This window comes from Microtus pennsylvanicus, chromosome 13 (assembly GCF_037038515.1).
Source record: "Microtus pennsylvanicus isolate mMicPen1 chromosome 13, mMicPen1.hap1, whole genome shotgun sequence".
Taxonomy (NCBI): Eukaryota; Metazoa; Chordata; class Mammalia; order Rodentia; family Cricetidae; genus Microtus; species Microtus pennsylvanicus.
In genome coordinates this window covers 34,798,548-34,812,620 of record NC_134591.1, presented here as the reverse complement: position 1 = coordinate 34,812,620, position 14,073 = coordinate 34,798,548, and the positions used below count along the sequence as shown (strand labels likewise).

Sequence of the window (14,073 nt, the reverse complement as noted above, 5' to 3'; positions counted from 1 at the left end):
CACTTAGGAAGGCAGAACACGACACTGGCTATCTTCCTCTACCACTTTTGGCCTTACTGTCTTGTGACAGGGGATCTCACAGAACTGGAAGCTCACCGCTTCAGTTAGGCCAGTCAGAGAGTGCTCAGATCAGCCCATCTCATCTCTCCATGCTGAGATTACAAATGCATATGGCCAGCTTTTTACAAAGATTTTGGAGATTTTAACTCAGGCTCTTATGCTTGCAAAGCACGCTTTCTCTCCCAGCGAGTCATCTCCCCAGTCCCTTACGTTATTCCTTTGCCTGTGTTTTTTTTTTTTTTTTTTTGAGATAGTGTCTCACTATGTACCCCAGGGTAACCTCAGACTCACAAAGACCTGTCTATCTCTGCTTCCCAAATCTTGGGATTAAAGGCATGCCCCCACCATGCCCTGAAAAGATTTTGTTTTTTTTCCATTATGTGTATAAGGGAGAATATGTGTGCTCACAGAGGCTAGATGTCATTCGAGTCTCTGGAGCTAGAGTTATAGGTGGTTATAAGTGACCCATTTGTGGTGAGTGCTGAGAGACAACTCTGGTCCTCTGTAAGAGTAGCAAGCACTCTTAACCACTTAGCCATATACCCACCTTTAGTTATTCTTAATTTTTAAAATGTATTTTGTGTGTTGGGGGGACAGTGTACATGTGGCAGTCAGAGGACAACTTTCAGGAGTTTCTCTACTCCATCTTGTGGAAGGCCTTGTGTTCCTGCTGCTGCATGAGCTTCTAAGCAATTCTGCTCTCTCGCCTCCCACCTCATCACGGGAACACTGGGATTACAAAAGCATGCCAATGCATCTGGTTTTTCACTTCAGTTTTGGCAATTAAACTCAAAGTAGGAAATCACACGGGCGTACCCAGTCGTCTTTAAAAACACCGTCGTAGACGAGTCTTCTAGAAGTGACTTTGAAGTGGAATTGTTTAGGCCACCTCTAGAAAGACCCCTGGAGCGACATTCGTCCTTGTTTATTAAGTTTTCAGGATGAAATAGCAAGTGCTTTCACAATTAACCATCTTGCTGCTGCTGTGTGTGTGTGTGCACGTGTATCCTTCCTTTACTATCACTTACATTGTTTATTTTGCATGTGAATTTGTGTAGTGAGCATTCATGTATGCATGTTCACACATGCGAATGTGCTTATGTGTTCATGTATGGAGGTCTGAGTTTGATGCAGAGTTTTTCTAGATCACTCTTTACCTTTCAGAGTCTGATTCTCTTTCTGAACCTAGAGCTCACTGTTACAGTTAGTCTGGCTACACAGCCAAGGACCCCACTGTCTTTGACTGCTAAGCACTGGAATTAAAGGGGGCTGTCACACCTACCTGGCTTCTACAAGGATCAGAACCTTGATCCTCACACTTGTGCAGCCAGCACTTTACCCTCCGCATATCTCCCCAGCTCCAGGCTCTTCTCTGTAATTTTGACTTCTATTTAGAAGGACCCACAACCTTGAGGCATGTTGGTAAGGGGAGAGTAACAGATTTGGACTCCAGCAGGAGGCAGATTCCGTGTGGGGCTTGGGATGTGGTTCAGTTGGTAGAATGGCTGCTTGGCAAGTGTGAAGCCCTGGCTTTGATCCCTAGCACCACATGAGCCAGCTGTGGGGTGTACCCCAGTAATCTAGCCCTCAGGAAGGAGAGGCAGGAAGATTAGAAGTTCACAGTAATTCTCAGTTACATAGTTTGAGGTCACCTGGCCTACTTTCCAGAGAGCAGAGTAATTACCGACAGAAAAGCAGCATGGTTGAAGAGCTGACTATGAACAGTTCTGTGCAGAGTGAAGCAGGTGATGGGAACCTAGCAAGGTTCAACTGTGGAGAATTTTGCTGTCCTAGGAAGGAGCCTGACTTTGCTGTGCCAGGAGCTTTCCTTAAAGCCAGTGGGGACAGCCCCCATGGGACCCATGAACCATTGATTGAAGCAATCTCCCTCTATGACACTCTTCTTTGTAATTGTTTTCTTGAAGAAAATGTAAAATGCTGTAAATTATGAAGTGTTAGTTGAAAGCTCACACATATGTAAGGAGATAAAAAGCTACTTCATAGGGTTGCATAACAATAAATAATGCAGCACTTATTCAAATGATATGAAATATGATACATATTTTCATCAAGATTATTATTAGGGGCCATGGTCAGTGGGATGCTGCTTGCCACCAAGCCTTGCAATCTGAGTTCAATCCCTGGAACCCATGTGACATGACAGAAGGAGAATACCACCTCTGACTCCCATGAACAAGCATGAGTGTGCACATACACAAAATACAACTGAAAGAAGCCTGCAACTGAAGCTTCTCCAGTAGATGCACTTGCCCTGCCTGCCCTGCCTGGCCCGCTTACTGTGCTCCTGCACGTCCAGGTCTGTCTTGTGGGCCCCACTACCCTCATTATGCTGCAGAGTTCTTACAGAGACAACAGGGAACAGATATGAAACCTCTCTCCCATCCTGAACCAGGCTGTCGGGCTAGGGTTCAAACCGTTTCCTTTCTAACTTTTCTCCATGTTTCTGCCTGTCACACCCTAGTCCTCAGGCAGGCTATGCAAGTGATCTACCACTGTGCCTGTGCCTGAGCCTCCTAATTTCTTTTATTCTGAACTCAAAAATTGTTTACTGTACCAGAATCCAACATAGGGACCTCCCTCCCCTTCCTGAAATGTGTAAGACAGTCCAAAACGGCACCCGTGTCCCCTGTTTGCTCAATAAAAGAATAACAAGGCAGACTGGGGAGCTGTGGTCTGTTTAGAGGCCTGCACCCACATCAACATCGGTTTATTCATCACTTCAGTACATCTAGGGACCCAATATAAACTCTCAGCCAGGCTGTCCTCGTGTTTGTAAGAGCATGAGGAATTTTACCCCAATTTTCTTCCTTGAATCTGTTCCTATCATGTTTCAGATGCTTGACTTACCAAAAAAGCAGAACTGACCTGTCAATCACAGACTCTGCATCATCTCTTCCTGCGAACATCAGCCACACTTCACCTTGAACTTTAGTAAATGACCACTCCTATTACTTTTGATCTTGTCCAGAGACTACAAAGCAGGTCTAATCAAGTGGCAATGCAGCGGAGTGGGGGTGACTAGAACTCAATCATGCTCAGTTGCCTTTCCCATCCCCAGACACCTTCACTGCCAACTGGTGGGACCTCATTTCTGTGTGGTAGTCAAAGCGATGCCCGACAGCTCCAATCTCCTGTACACCTCAACTGAATGAGTGGGAAAGCAGAGGTGGAGCAGAACCGCAGGCAGCGACTGTAAGTATAGCAAAGGCTCCACTTGCCAAGCAATTTCCCACCATCGCTGCTCTGCTGTGCAAGTAAGTGCCGGTCAGTCACAACTTATCAAGCCTGGCCCCAGGCCATCTGCCCACTGTTCCTCTCTTGCCTTTCGCCGGCACACAAATGCCCACTCCTCACCTCGTACAGTACCTGTCACATTCTTTACAGAGCTGTTCACCATGTGCTCAGAGCACCCACCCACCCACAAAACAGATCGTGTACAACTGTTAGTCAATGGCTATAATGAGCACAAAGGTTATAAAATCAAGGAGGTTAAAAAAGGTCCCTAGAAGTTAATGCTTATAGAAAAGGAATGGAGAAATTTTTCCACACCTTTATACTTGGTGACTGCAAGAACAGAACGGTATGAAGAAAAAGCAAGAAGAGCTTGAGCAAAGAAAACAGGTGGTTGCATAATTCAGCAAGAGAAACACGTAAGGTGATGTGTTGAACAATTACACGTGAGTACCATGCTGCCTTCTCACTTGACAGATACTATTTCTGTGCACACTGTGGTAACAGAGCCAGCGACAAGCCTCACCCCTCAGAAACTCAGCTTACAGCAAGAGACTGGCCTGGAAATAGATACAGAGGACAGAAAAGCCTCTGGAGTGGGCAGCATGATGGAGATGGAGCTGTTTCCTCCCTGGAGTCTTGGAACACTGATACACTGATTGTATTCCTCATTTACAATTCATCTTCCTGCCTTTCATTATGAATTATGTTCGTTTACAAGTTTGCTTTCACACTCCCTGGAGAATGTGAGTATGCTAAAGAACAACATTTTGTTGGTATGCTTTTGCTGTTGTTTCTTTTATGTTGGTGATGAGGCCATTATGTGCTCTATTACCACTGAGTCACATCCAAAGCCTAAAGTCACTATTTTGGATTAACCACAGGATCATGAATAGCCCATTACACAGGCTATCAACACATGATTTTAAAATTAACTGTCCTATAAATCTGAGATCAATTTGTTGCAGATAGAGTGCACAATTGAATACAAATCTGAATGGGGCTCAGAGCCTCTCAGATCTAATCTGACTTTACAACTGAAGAAAGAGGGGCTTAAAAAAGGTACCAGAAGATTACCAGTTTAGTACAAAGGAGCCTGGTATTCAAACAGGGCCTTTTATTTGCTGAGTAAAGTTCTCAAGAAAAAAATACAAAAATGAATGGGATCAACTTAGTACACATGGTGCTATGTCAGCCCATATCAATATCTTTTTAGCCCAGCACGGTGAGCATCAATCCAGTCATGCCTGTCACAGCACTCCCTGATGTATGTGCTTATGAATGGTTTCTGAGCAAGGGCACGTCATGATACATAACTTTAACAACAGTCCCGAATGATATTCTCAAGAACAACTACCTAGGGCCTTGCAAAATTGGATGGTGTTCCCCCAACGCCTCTCTGAGAATCTATAGACAGCTGTTTACAGGAGAGGGAATGCCATTTTCTTCAGTAATTTAGTAGCCATTGAGGAGTTTCTCATGCTCCTATAAATAATGGCCCACCCATGTTTCTGTAAGATAACCTAATGAATTTTAATGAATCACTGGGGGAAAAATGTCATGTACGTAGAAAGGAAAAGTTGGAAAGAAGATGAGGATCAACAGGAGAGGGGGACAAGAGAGTAATGGAGGTGAATATGACCAAAATCCATTACACATCATAATATAATCCATATGTATAACTAATACACACCAAAAATATTAAATGGTATAGATCCTTTGAAATGAAGACCCAAAACCTGTGGAGAAAGTTTGCTTTCATACATAGTCACGCAGACATATAGCTGGAAGATTTGATTTAATGGTAATAAATGATAGAAGGAAGGAGGGAGGAAGGGAGGGAAATAAGGAAGGAAGGAAGGAAGGAAGGAAGGAAGGAAGGAAGGAAGGAAGGAAGGAAGGAAGGAAAGACACTATGGCTCCAAGCAGTGCTGAGACACTTATAAAATAGTAACAGTGAAGAGGCCAGTGTGGTCTGTATACTCTTGTCATACACTGTGAACAAGTAAGTATCATTGATCAAAGAACCAAGGAAACGGGAAGAACTTTAAAAGGTAGATTTCCTATAGGTTGGGGAACATAAAGCTTTATTTTCTCCCAGCTATGAGCCTGAAAAACTGCAGAGACTCGTCTAATCATAGGGTTCCATAGTGCCTGCTCTGGGCACTCACAGGAGCAAACCAGCATCATCACAGCACAGCTTTCTCTAACTGCCTTCAGGGCTCCATTCTGTAGATATCACTGAACACACTTGTGACCTCACACCAAACTGTCTCCCTTACATGTCTGATACGTGCAGTGTTAACACAAAGAGCTTTTCCGAAAGCAAAAACTAACAGTGAAAAGCAGCACAGATCCTGAACTGCTCTGAGTCCCTGAGGTGGGGACTGAACAACTTTACCATAATCTCAATAGCATGACAACAGCCAGCATTTAACTGTTGGAGGAATAAAAAAAAATCTTTTAAAGTTGAGGCTTTAAAAGTATATAAAAATTGTTATTCTAGAGTGGCAAAGAGAGGTATAATATGTTCAGAACTCTTTAATGGAACCTAAGTTATTAATGTACTAGAAACAACTATAATTTATGATGAAGAAAATGCTTCATAAATGTTTAAAATATTCACCTCTTTATTAATATTTAACAGCCCCATTCAATGAGCTAGCAATTCCACTTAATGGCATTGGAGACTTTAACATATATTGGGAGAGACGTAGTTCATGTAAGGGAGTAGTCTCCCTTCCAATCTGTGCTGTGATACAAAGCAGAATGGGGCATAGAATAAGCAGCCATCTCAGTACACAGAAATTGAAAGATCCAGTTGAAATCTCAGCCAAAGTTGCTCTGAGTCAGACTAAGTGATAAACAGTTTTAAATTCGAAAGATCATAATGAGGACATGGAAGGGATTGGAGGGAGAGAAGAGAAGGAGGAAACAATTTAATTATGTTTTAATTCCAAGAAATTAAAAACAGCATGATGAATGTAAATGTGACAGTACAATGCATTGCATATAAAGCACAAGGACTGCAAATAATCTAACTTGTGTATAAGAAACAAACCCACAAACCTAAATCCAGGCTGTTGTTTGTTAGTAGATGAAGATGCTCCATGTCATCAAATCTGCTGCACTGACCATTTCCTTCAGATGAGGGCATGGACTGCCGCGAATCAAGGCCAAATGTTTCTTCCATCTTGAAAGAAAGACAACCAGAAATTCAGCATGATAAGAAGCAATGAGAACACCATAATGTTGTTCTAACCAGACAGCAATACATGAAAAACTGGGACTGCAAGTTTCTGCACACACCACGTTCCCCAGGGGGGTTATCCTGTCAAGAGCTGCAAGTGCTGCACGAGCCCACACACAGACACCTGGATATTTAATAAGTTTTGGTTTTAAGCATTAACAAATGGATATAAATGAGCATATTCCAGCACAGACAAATAAAAGACCTGGCCATCAATCAAGTCAGTTGGTCCTATATAGCATCCTGGACACCACAATGTCACTGCTATCTCTCAGCTTTGGCTCTTGGTTTGTTTGGTTGCTGTACTCATTCCCCCCTCCCCCCAGATTGGGTCTCACTGAGTAGCCCAGCCTGGCCTTGAACTCTCAGCCTTCCAACAACTGGATTATAGGTATACACCAGATGCCTGTCATGTGGATTGGCCCAAAACAGAACTTAAAGACTGGCAAACACTGCTGATGACTTAGTGTCCTTTTCTCCCATCTTCCCTTTATGGGCACGCCTTTTACAGGTTTTTAAAGTTATATTCTGTTGCAGTGCTGTAACACCTGTGTCTTCTCCAAAGTTCTATGTTAAATCAAAACACTCAAAGGGGTTAAATAGTGAGATACAGACCTTAAAGTGAAGGCAATTGAAACACAGCAGGTACAAAAGGACAGTTTTGACTTTGCAGCTGTTTCTTACGAGAAGACAGAATCAGAATCCCCTTGTGAAAGACATTCTCCATGAAGGAAAAGGGAAAGCAACATTTTCGTCTTCAAGCATAAAAATTGGAAACCTTAAGCCTCCGCCTAACACTAAGTTATACTTTCACAACATATTATTTATTAGCAACTCTATATCTCAGTAACTGACTCTATAGCTTCTTTGGTTCTTCCCTTATGGGGCTCCTGTGCTATATAAACTTGTGATATAAGTATGTATTCTTTTCTCTTGTTGATCTATCTTAATGCAGTTTAACTTCAGGGCTCTGCACAGTTGGAAACAGGATCAGTCTGTCCCCACAGCTTCCAAGCAGAGATTCTAGGAGGCAGGCCTCCAGCAAGGTGATCAGTTCATGGAAGCCAAGCCTTTATGAAGGAAATCGGAGACCTGAAAGAAAAGGCCCAATGAAGATTTCTAGATGACTCCTTATAGAAACTTCTATTTATAAACCCTAAATCGAGCCCTTCCAAAGCATCGAAGTACTGACACGTTGGCCTTAGATCTCTCAGCCTCCAGAAGAGAAGACATAAATTTCTGATGTTAAAAAGTCAGTTCAGTAAATGGTATGTTTGTTATAGCAGCTCACAGACACAGATATAGAATATAAATCATAAATTTCTGGGTATAAATTAAAAGTTTATACTCACTATATAAATATATTTAACTAACTTAAGTGAATAGCATTTTGTAAAAAGCATGTTTGGTTTTACCTTTTGCATTTAGAGTTCAGCTCTATAAGCCTAGATAACCTCAATTTGTGATACTCCCACCTCCAAATCTTGACTGTTGGAATTACAAAAATGTACCACCATGCAGGGTACCACTGTTTTTTATTGTTGGAGATTTTAGATTTTGCCGGTTCAAATAAAAATAGGAAATTTAATTTTCTTTCCTTGTTTTTGAGACAGGGTTTCTCCGTAGCTTTGGAGCTTGTCCTAGAACTAGCTCTTGTAGACCAGGCTGGTCTCAAATTCACAGAGATCTGCCTGCCTCTGCCTCCTGAGGGCTGTGATTAAAGGAGTGTGCCACCACCACCCAGCCAGAAGTTTAGATTTTCTAATGATCTACTTTCTATATAATTATAATGCTCAGACTTCAATAATAGAGAAGGCACACTGATGGAATGCTAGGCTAATTCCTGGCAGCTTTCCCAAACAAAACAACTCATGGTAACACAGAGCCCAGTGGAGCTGACAATGTACCAGGCAACTCAAATATTACATGGAGGTGACAAGAAGTAAGGTGTGATTGTCTGTCTGACTGGAATAAAAGGAGCAATAACTTCTCAGAGAGGGAAACAAGGAGATGGAAGGCAGTAGTTAAAAAAAAAGGAAAACATTTTGCAATTATTTGATATGGTCAGTGGCAATTCTGTTAACAGTAACTGGTAAGCAAGAAAAACCATCCCAAATCTGGATTTCAGTAAAGCAGATCTGGAATTTTATGTTTGTTTTATGTGTTTGGGTATTTTGCCTGCATGATCTGGGCACCTTGGTGCCTGCCTAGTAGGTACTGAGACTGAGCAACCAGTGCCCTTAACTGCTGAATTAGCTCTCCAGCCCTCAGTAAAGCAATTTGAATGGTTGAATCTTTAGAAAATTGAATTTGGGTTTTTTATAAACAGAGAAAAAAAATGAATATATTGTTATTCTGGTAAATAATCCTGAAGCAAAAAAAAAACAAAACAAAACAAAACACACCCACAAACAAACATAAAAAAACAAGACCTTTAAAAAATGGGCTGATGGTTGCATTGTAGGTTTTTGCACAGAATATACTGGGTCAATGAACACATAAAAACACGCTTAACATTACTAATCACTAATTAACAAAATTCAAATCAGTCATAATAAGGTAGGTGTGGTGGTACACGTCTGTAATTTCAGCTCTACACTCCAACACTCAAAGAGGTCTAAGGCAAGAGAATGTAGAACTCACAGCCAGCCAGTGCTGTTTTAAATCTGAAATGTCCTTACAGGCCATTAAGGCCTTAAGGAGGCAGGCCCTGGCTGATAGCAGCTGATCACTAGGGAGGAGTGTCAAAAGCTCCAGCCACCTCTGGCTCCAGCCTGTGTTTTCTGTTCCCTGTTCACACCACCACTGAACAAGTTTCTCCCACATATTCCTGCCACCAAGAACTTTTCTCACCATTGTGCCTTCCCTGCTATAATAAATAGGTAGAAATCACTCTGAAACCACGAGCCAAAGCAACCCTCTTAGATAGAGGTGTCTATCCTCTCCCAGGAAAAAGGTCAGTAACTAACGCACTGCCTCCACTTCCCAAATGAGGGGATTACAAACACTGGGCTCATGTACCTCATGCCCCATCATGCTCATCTATTCCCAACACATTCCTAAGTGTCACCTTCATTCACACCAATGCTTTACATGCCCCACAAACATGCAGATTTCATTTGTCAACTCTGACTCTGCAGTAGTTCAGGCAGGGCACGTCTGCCAGAATACTTGCCTACTAAGCATTTCCACTAATAAGCTGGGCCAGCTCCTGCTTTAGGACTTCAAGTCCACAAACTCCATATTCAATAGACAGTAATTGCAATGTCTCTCTCTTAAAAACCTGCCTTGGAGTACTTGAAAATGCTTACTAGTCACTGTGACCTGTGCACTTCCACAGTAATGCTGATATTCCCAAATAAACACCAGGATCCTTTAGAGAATTTCCAATTGTGATTTAGACTGGCAACCTAAGAAAACTGAAAACAAAACTTGAAGAGGTATTTATTCATCCACCAATACTTAGAGTAACATTATCCATGAACAATAAGGGTGGAGGAGGGGAGACATGACTCTCTTGAGGGCTGGATTGATCAACCTCAGCTTTCCCTGAGGCTCTTACGAATAGAGAAGAAACATATCTCCATCTCTAAAGCCAAAATATGACTGGCAAGGCTGGTAATGGCCTGAAGCCACGGCCTTGGGGGAACTGTGGCTTCAGATCCCAAGAACCCATCCAAGCTACCACATTTGGCTCTGGTTATCAGTCCCAGGACTGCTGTGTGCTTAGTTTATAACGCTCCTGAGATCCCTGTGCTGCCCTTGTGCAACACTGTTTAATTAGCTTCCTGCCGACTTAGTCCCATTGTATGGTACACTGCTTTCCCTATCCCGTTTCTGCCCTAGAAATAGTAATAAACTAGTTTGGTGTAAGATATAGCTTGTACAAGACCTCCCAGCCTCAGACTTTCTTATCTTCTCTATCTTCTATAGTTATCTTCTGAACTCATTGTCCTCTTTCTCAGGATCCTGTCACTCAAGAACAACCTCCTGGTCCTGTTCATGGCTCAGTAGCTAAAATCATCACAGCTCTTAGAGGAGCCAGGTTCGATACCCAATACCTATGTGGAAATCTAAAATGTGGCACATGTGTGAACATTCTCAGAAACTGTGAGTTGCTACAAACATGACCTTAAGGTAAAGATACCACATGTTTTGAAGATACAAAAAGATCCCTTCTTTAGAACTTTCCTCACATGACTGAAAGCAGCAGCTTCAGCTGGCTGGTGACACATGCCTATGAGGTCAACACCTGAGAACCAGAGGTTAAGTTGATTCCAGGGCTGGTGACAGCCTGGTCTACACAGTAAGACCCTGTCTCAAAAGGGACAAAGGCAGGGGGTAGGGGATGTCAAGAAGCCATTTGTGGGAAATAAGCTGTCACATGTCAAGGCAACTGGGTTTACGCCCAGAAATAACAGTAGGCCTAATACACATGGAACGCCTGAAGATGGCAGCACCTCCTGTGGGGTAATGCTCTTGTACACTGTAAAGATTTGCCACTCATATTGGTTTAATAAAACAATGATTGGCCACTAGCCAGGCAGAAGTATAGGCGGGGCAACCAGACTAGGAGAATTGTGAGAAGAGGAAAGGTGGAGACTTAGTTGTGAGCAAGATGCAGATGAAGCAAGATGAGACTAATTTACTGAGGGCTGGAGAGATGGCTCAGCAGTTAAAAGTACTTGCTGCTCTTCCAGTGGACCTGGGTTCAATTCCCAGCACCTACATGGCAGCTTACAACACCCTCATTCATGCAGGCCAAACATCAATGCAAATAAAATAAAAAAGAAATAGAGAATGCTTCACTGAGAAAACGTACCAAGGCACGTGGCTAAACATAGATAAGAATTAAGGGTTGGGGCTGGAGAGATAGCTCAGCAGTTAAGAACACTGCCTGTTCTGCCAGAGGACCAGGGTTCACTTCCCAGCACCCACATGACAGCTCACAACTGTCTGCAGTCTATCTCCAAGTGATTTCACACCCTCATACAGAGACGTGTAGGCAAAACACAAACGCACATAAAATAAAATAAATCATTTAAAAAAAAAGAATTAAGGGTTAAGTTGTAAGAAGCCTGAGCAAACAGTTTATAACCAATATAAGTCTCTGCATGTTTATTTGGGACTGAATGGCTATGGAACTGGGCGGAACAGAAACTTCCATCTACAAGCACCACTGACACCTAAAGAAATAAATACTGCCACAAATTCCCGCATCGCAGGATTGTCCCCTAAAAGTTCATTTGTGTTTCCCAAACCAACTTATTTGTTCTTCCTACAAACACCTTTCCTTGTTCTCTGTTAATGTCCTCTCTCACTTGAACTTATATTCTCCTAGGTCTAACCTGAGAAAAGCAGAGGATTTCCTGTTGAGACATGCAGGGTAAATTATTCTGCCTTAATGAGGATGTCTGACATATACTGCAACATGAATGAACCATAAGGAGCTTATGATAAGTAAAGAAAGCCAGACATATAGTGATAATGTTCACAACTTCCTGTCTTTTTTGTTTGTGACACAGTTTCTCTGTGTAGCTTTGGAGCCTGTCCTGAAATTTGCTCCGTAGACCAAGCTGGCCTCGAACTCACAAGAGATCCACCCGTCTCTGTCTTTGGAGTGTTGGAATTAAAGGCGTGTGCCACCACCACCCCATGTAATAGTCAATTCTTAAAAAGAAGACAGAATTACAGTTAGTGCCAGGGAATGATGGGCAAGGGGAGGGCACCTATTGTTTGGTGGTCTCAGTGTTTCTAATGGGGTCCTGGGATGGACAGAGACGGTGGATACACAACAGTGTAACTGTATTTAATGCCACCAACCTATATACCAAAAAGGTACAAAACATAGATAGTAACACAATTTTTTTGGGGGGGGAGAGTCTAGAAACTTAGATGATTCACCTCTTAAATAAAATAAGAATATATGGGTAGTGGAGGATCAACATTTGAATTTCTTGGGTATTATTTGTATATTGCAAATAAGGCCTTACAAAATCTATCACTACTGAGAAGCAAATAAAGATGCAAAGCCTACCCTGCCATTACTGTAGAAGGGAATTAATGCCAAGTAAGAACACGAAATAATTTGAAGAGAATCAAGTAGTAGTTTTTCAGAATATATGAGAGCTTAATAATCTTCATTAATATGTCCTATAACATTAACTCATATAATTCAATGTGAGAAGAGGTAAAAACTTAACATTTTATAGATTTTGAAATATGAATGGTTAAGGGTAAATACTATAAACACATATTTGGCTATTTTAATCTATAACCTTAACAGTTTATGTGTAAAAATGGACCAGTTCTTTGGGCTGATTTTTATTTAGAGGTTTAAGTTATTCTTTCTATATAAGAAAATGGTTATAATAAGAAGAATGACTGAATTAGGAAGGGAAACAAGACAGAAGCCAGGCACTGTGCTGGTTTCAATGAGGATTTCCCAAGGTTCAGATGGTTGAATATACACATCTGATCCCTTTTTTGGTAGTGCTGTGTGGGTAGGTTTAGGACATGTGGCCTTGCTGTGGGAGAGCTTTCAGGTTTCAAGCCTGGAGCCATTCCCAGTGCAGTCCTGCTCTTGAAGCCTAAGATGTAGGCCCTCAGCTTTCCAGTCAGATGGTCTGGGCTGTGTGAGGTGAGCTAGGTGAGTATGAACCAGAGAACAAGCCAATGAGCCGTATTTCTGCTTCAGTTCCTGCCTTGATGGACTGGGGCCTGGAAATACATGCAGAAACAAACATTTCCTGTTCTAGGCTGACCTTTGCTAGTGTGTTTTATCACAGCAGTCAAAAGCAAACTAACAAATATAAATTAAAGAAAGCTGTATCTCAAACAAGCTACATAAAAATGAAGATGATGTATTTGGGAAAGTGTTGAATGATCTGAAAGTGATTGTTGTGAACAGAAATAGGCATTAAATATATACTCAAATACTTTGAATGAAATTACAATTAAAGATGCATATATGCAAAAATTTAACTCAATACAACTTTTAAGATATGAATGTTTGACTAAATATATGGAGTAAATATTCCGAATATTTATTTTTGTATTTCTTCCCTTGTCTCGAAAGGGACCAATATTTCAAATTGTCTTTTATTTAGATAAATAAATTTCTTTTTATGGGAAAAATCAGCCACAGCAAGAATGTGTGCACATGTTCAGTAATCTCTAATTCTAGTATGCTTGTGTATTATGAATAGTCAGAATGAAACTGAGCACTTAGGATCCAGGGAAGAGCTGGCAAAGAGAGAAAGCCATTGTCACTAGAGTATACCAGGCAACTCTGTGTCACTACTTCCCACATCCAAGATCATTTACAAATTAAAAGCATCTGTTCTCTGGTAGGTTACTCAGAACCTTCTGCTGTGGGGAATCCTTGAGGCTTCATTAATATAGCTAGGATAGCACCTTGCCCAGCAGGGGGACCCACAGGATTTTCAGGAGCGAAAGAGACAAAAATGTCCAAGGAAGGCAAAGGCCCAATTTCTGCTTGCTTTGCTCAA

The 14,073-nt window shown here is 41.7% G+C and overlaps 1 protein-coding gene across 7 annotated transcripts in view; it reads right to left on the bottom strand.

The window, feature by feature from the left end:
* Positions 1–14,073, bottom strand: part of Patj (PATJ crumbs cell polarity complex component) — a 314,603-nt gene that overhangs the window by 191,427 nt on the left and 109,103 nt on the right. For all 7 annotated transcript variants that reach the window (XM_075944778.1, XM_075944774.1, XM_075944777.1 and 4 more), the window contains exon 21: positions 6,382–6,505. In XM_075944778.1, the coding sequence (XP_075800893.1) occupies positions 6,382–6,505 (124 nt within the window). The remainder of the gene's footprint in view (positions 1–6,381; positions 6,506–14,073) is intronic.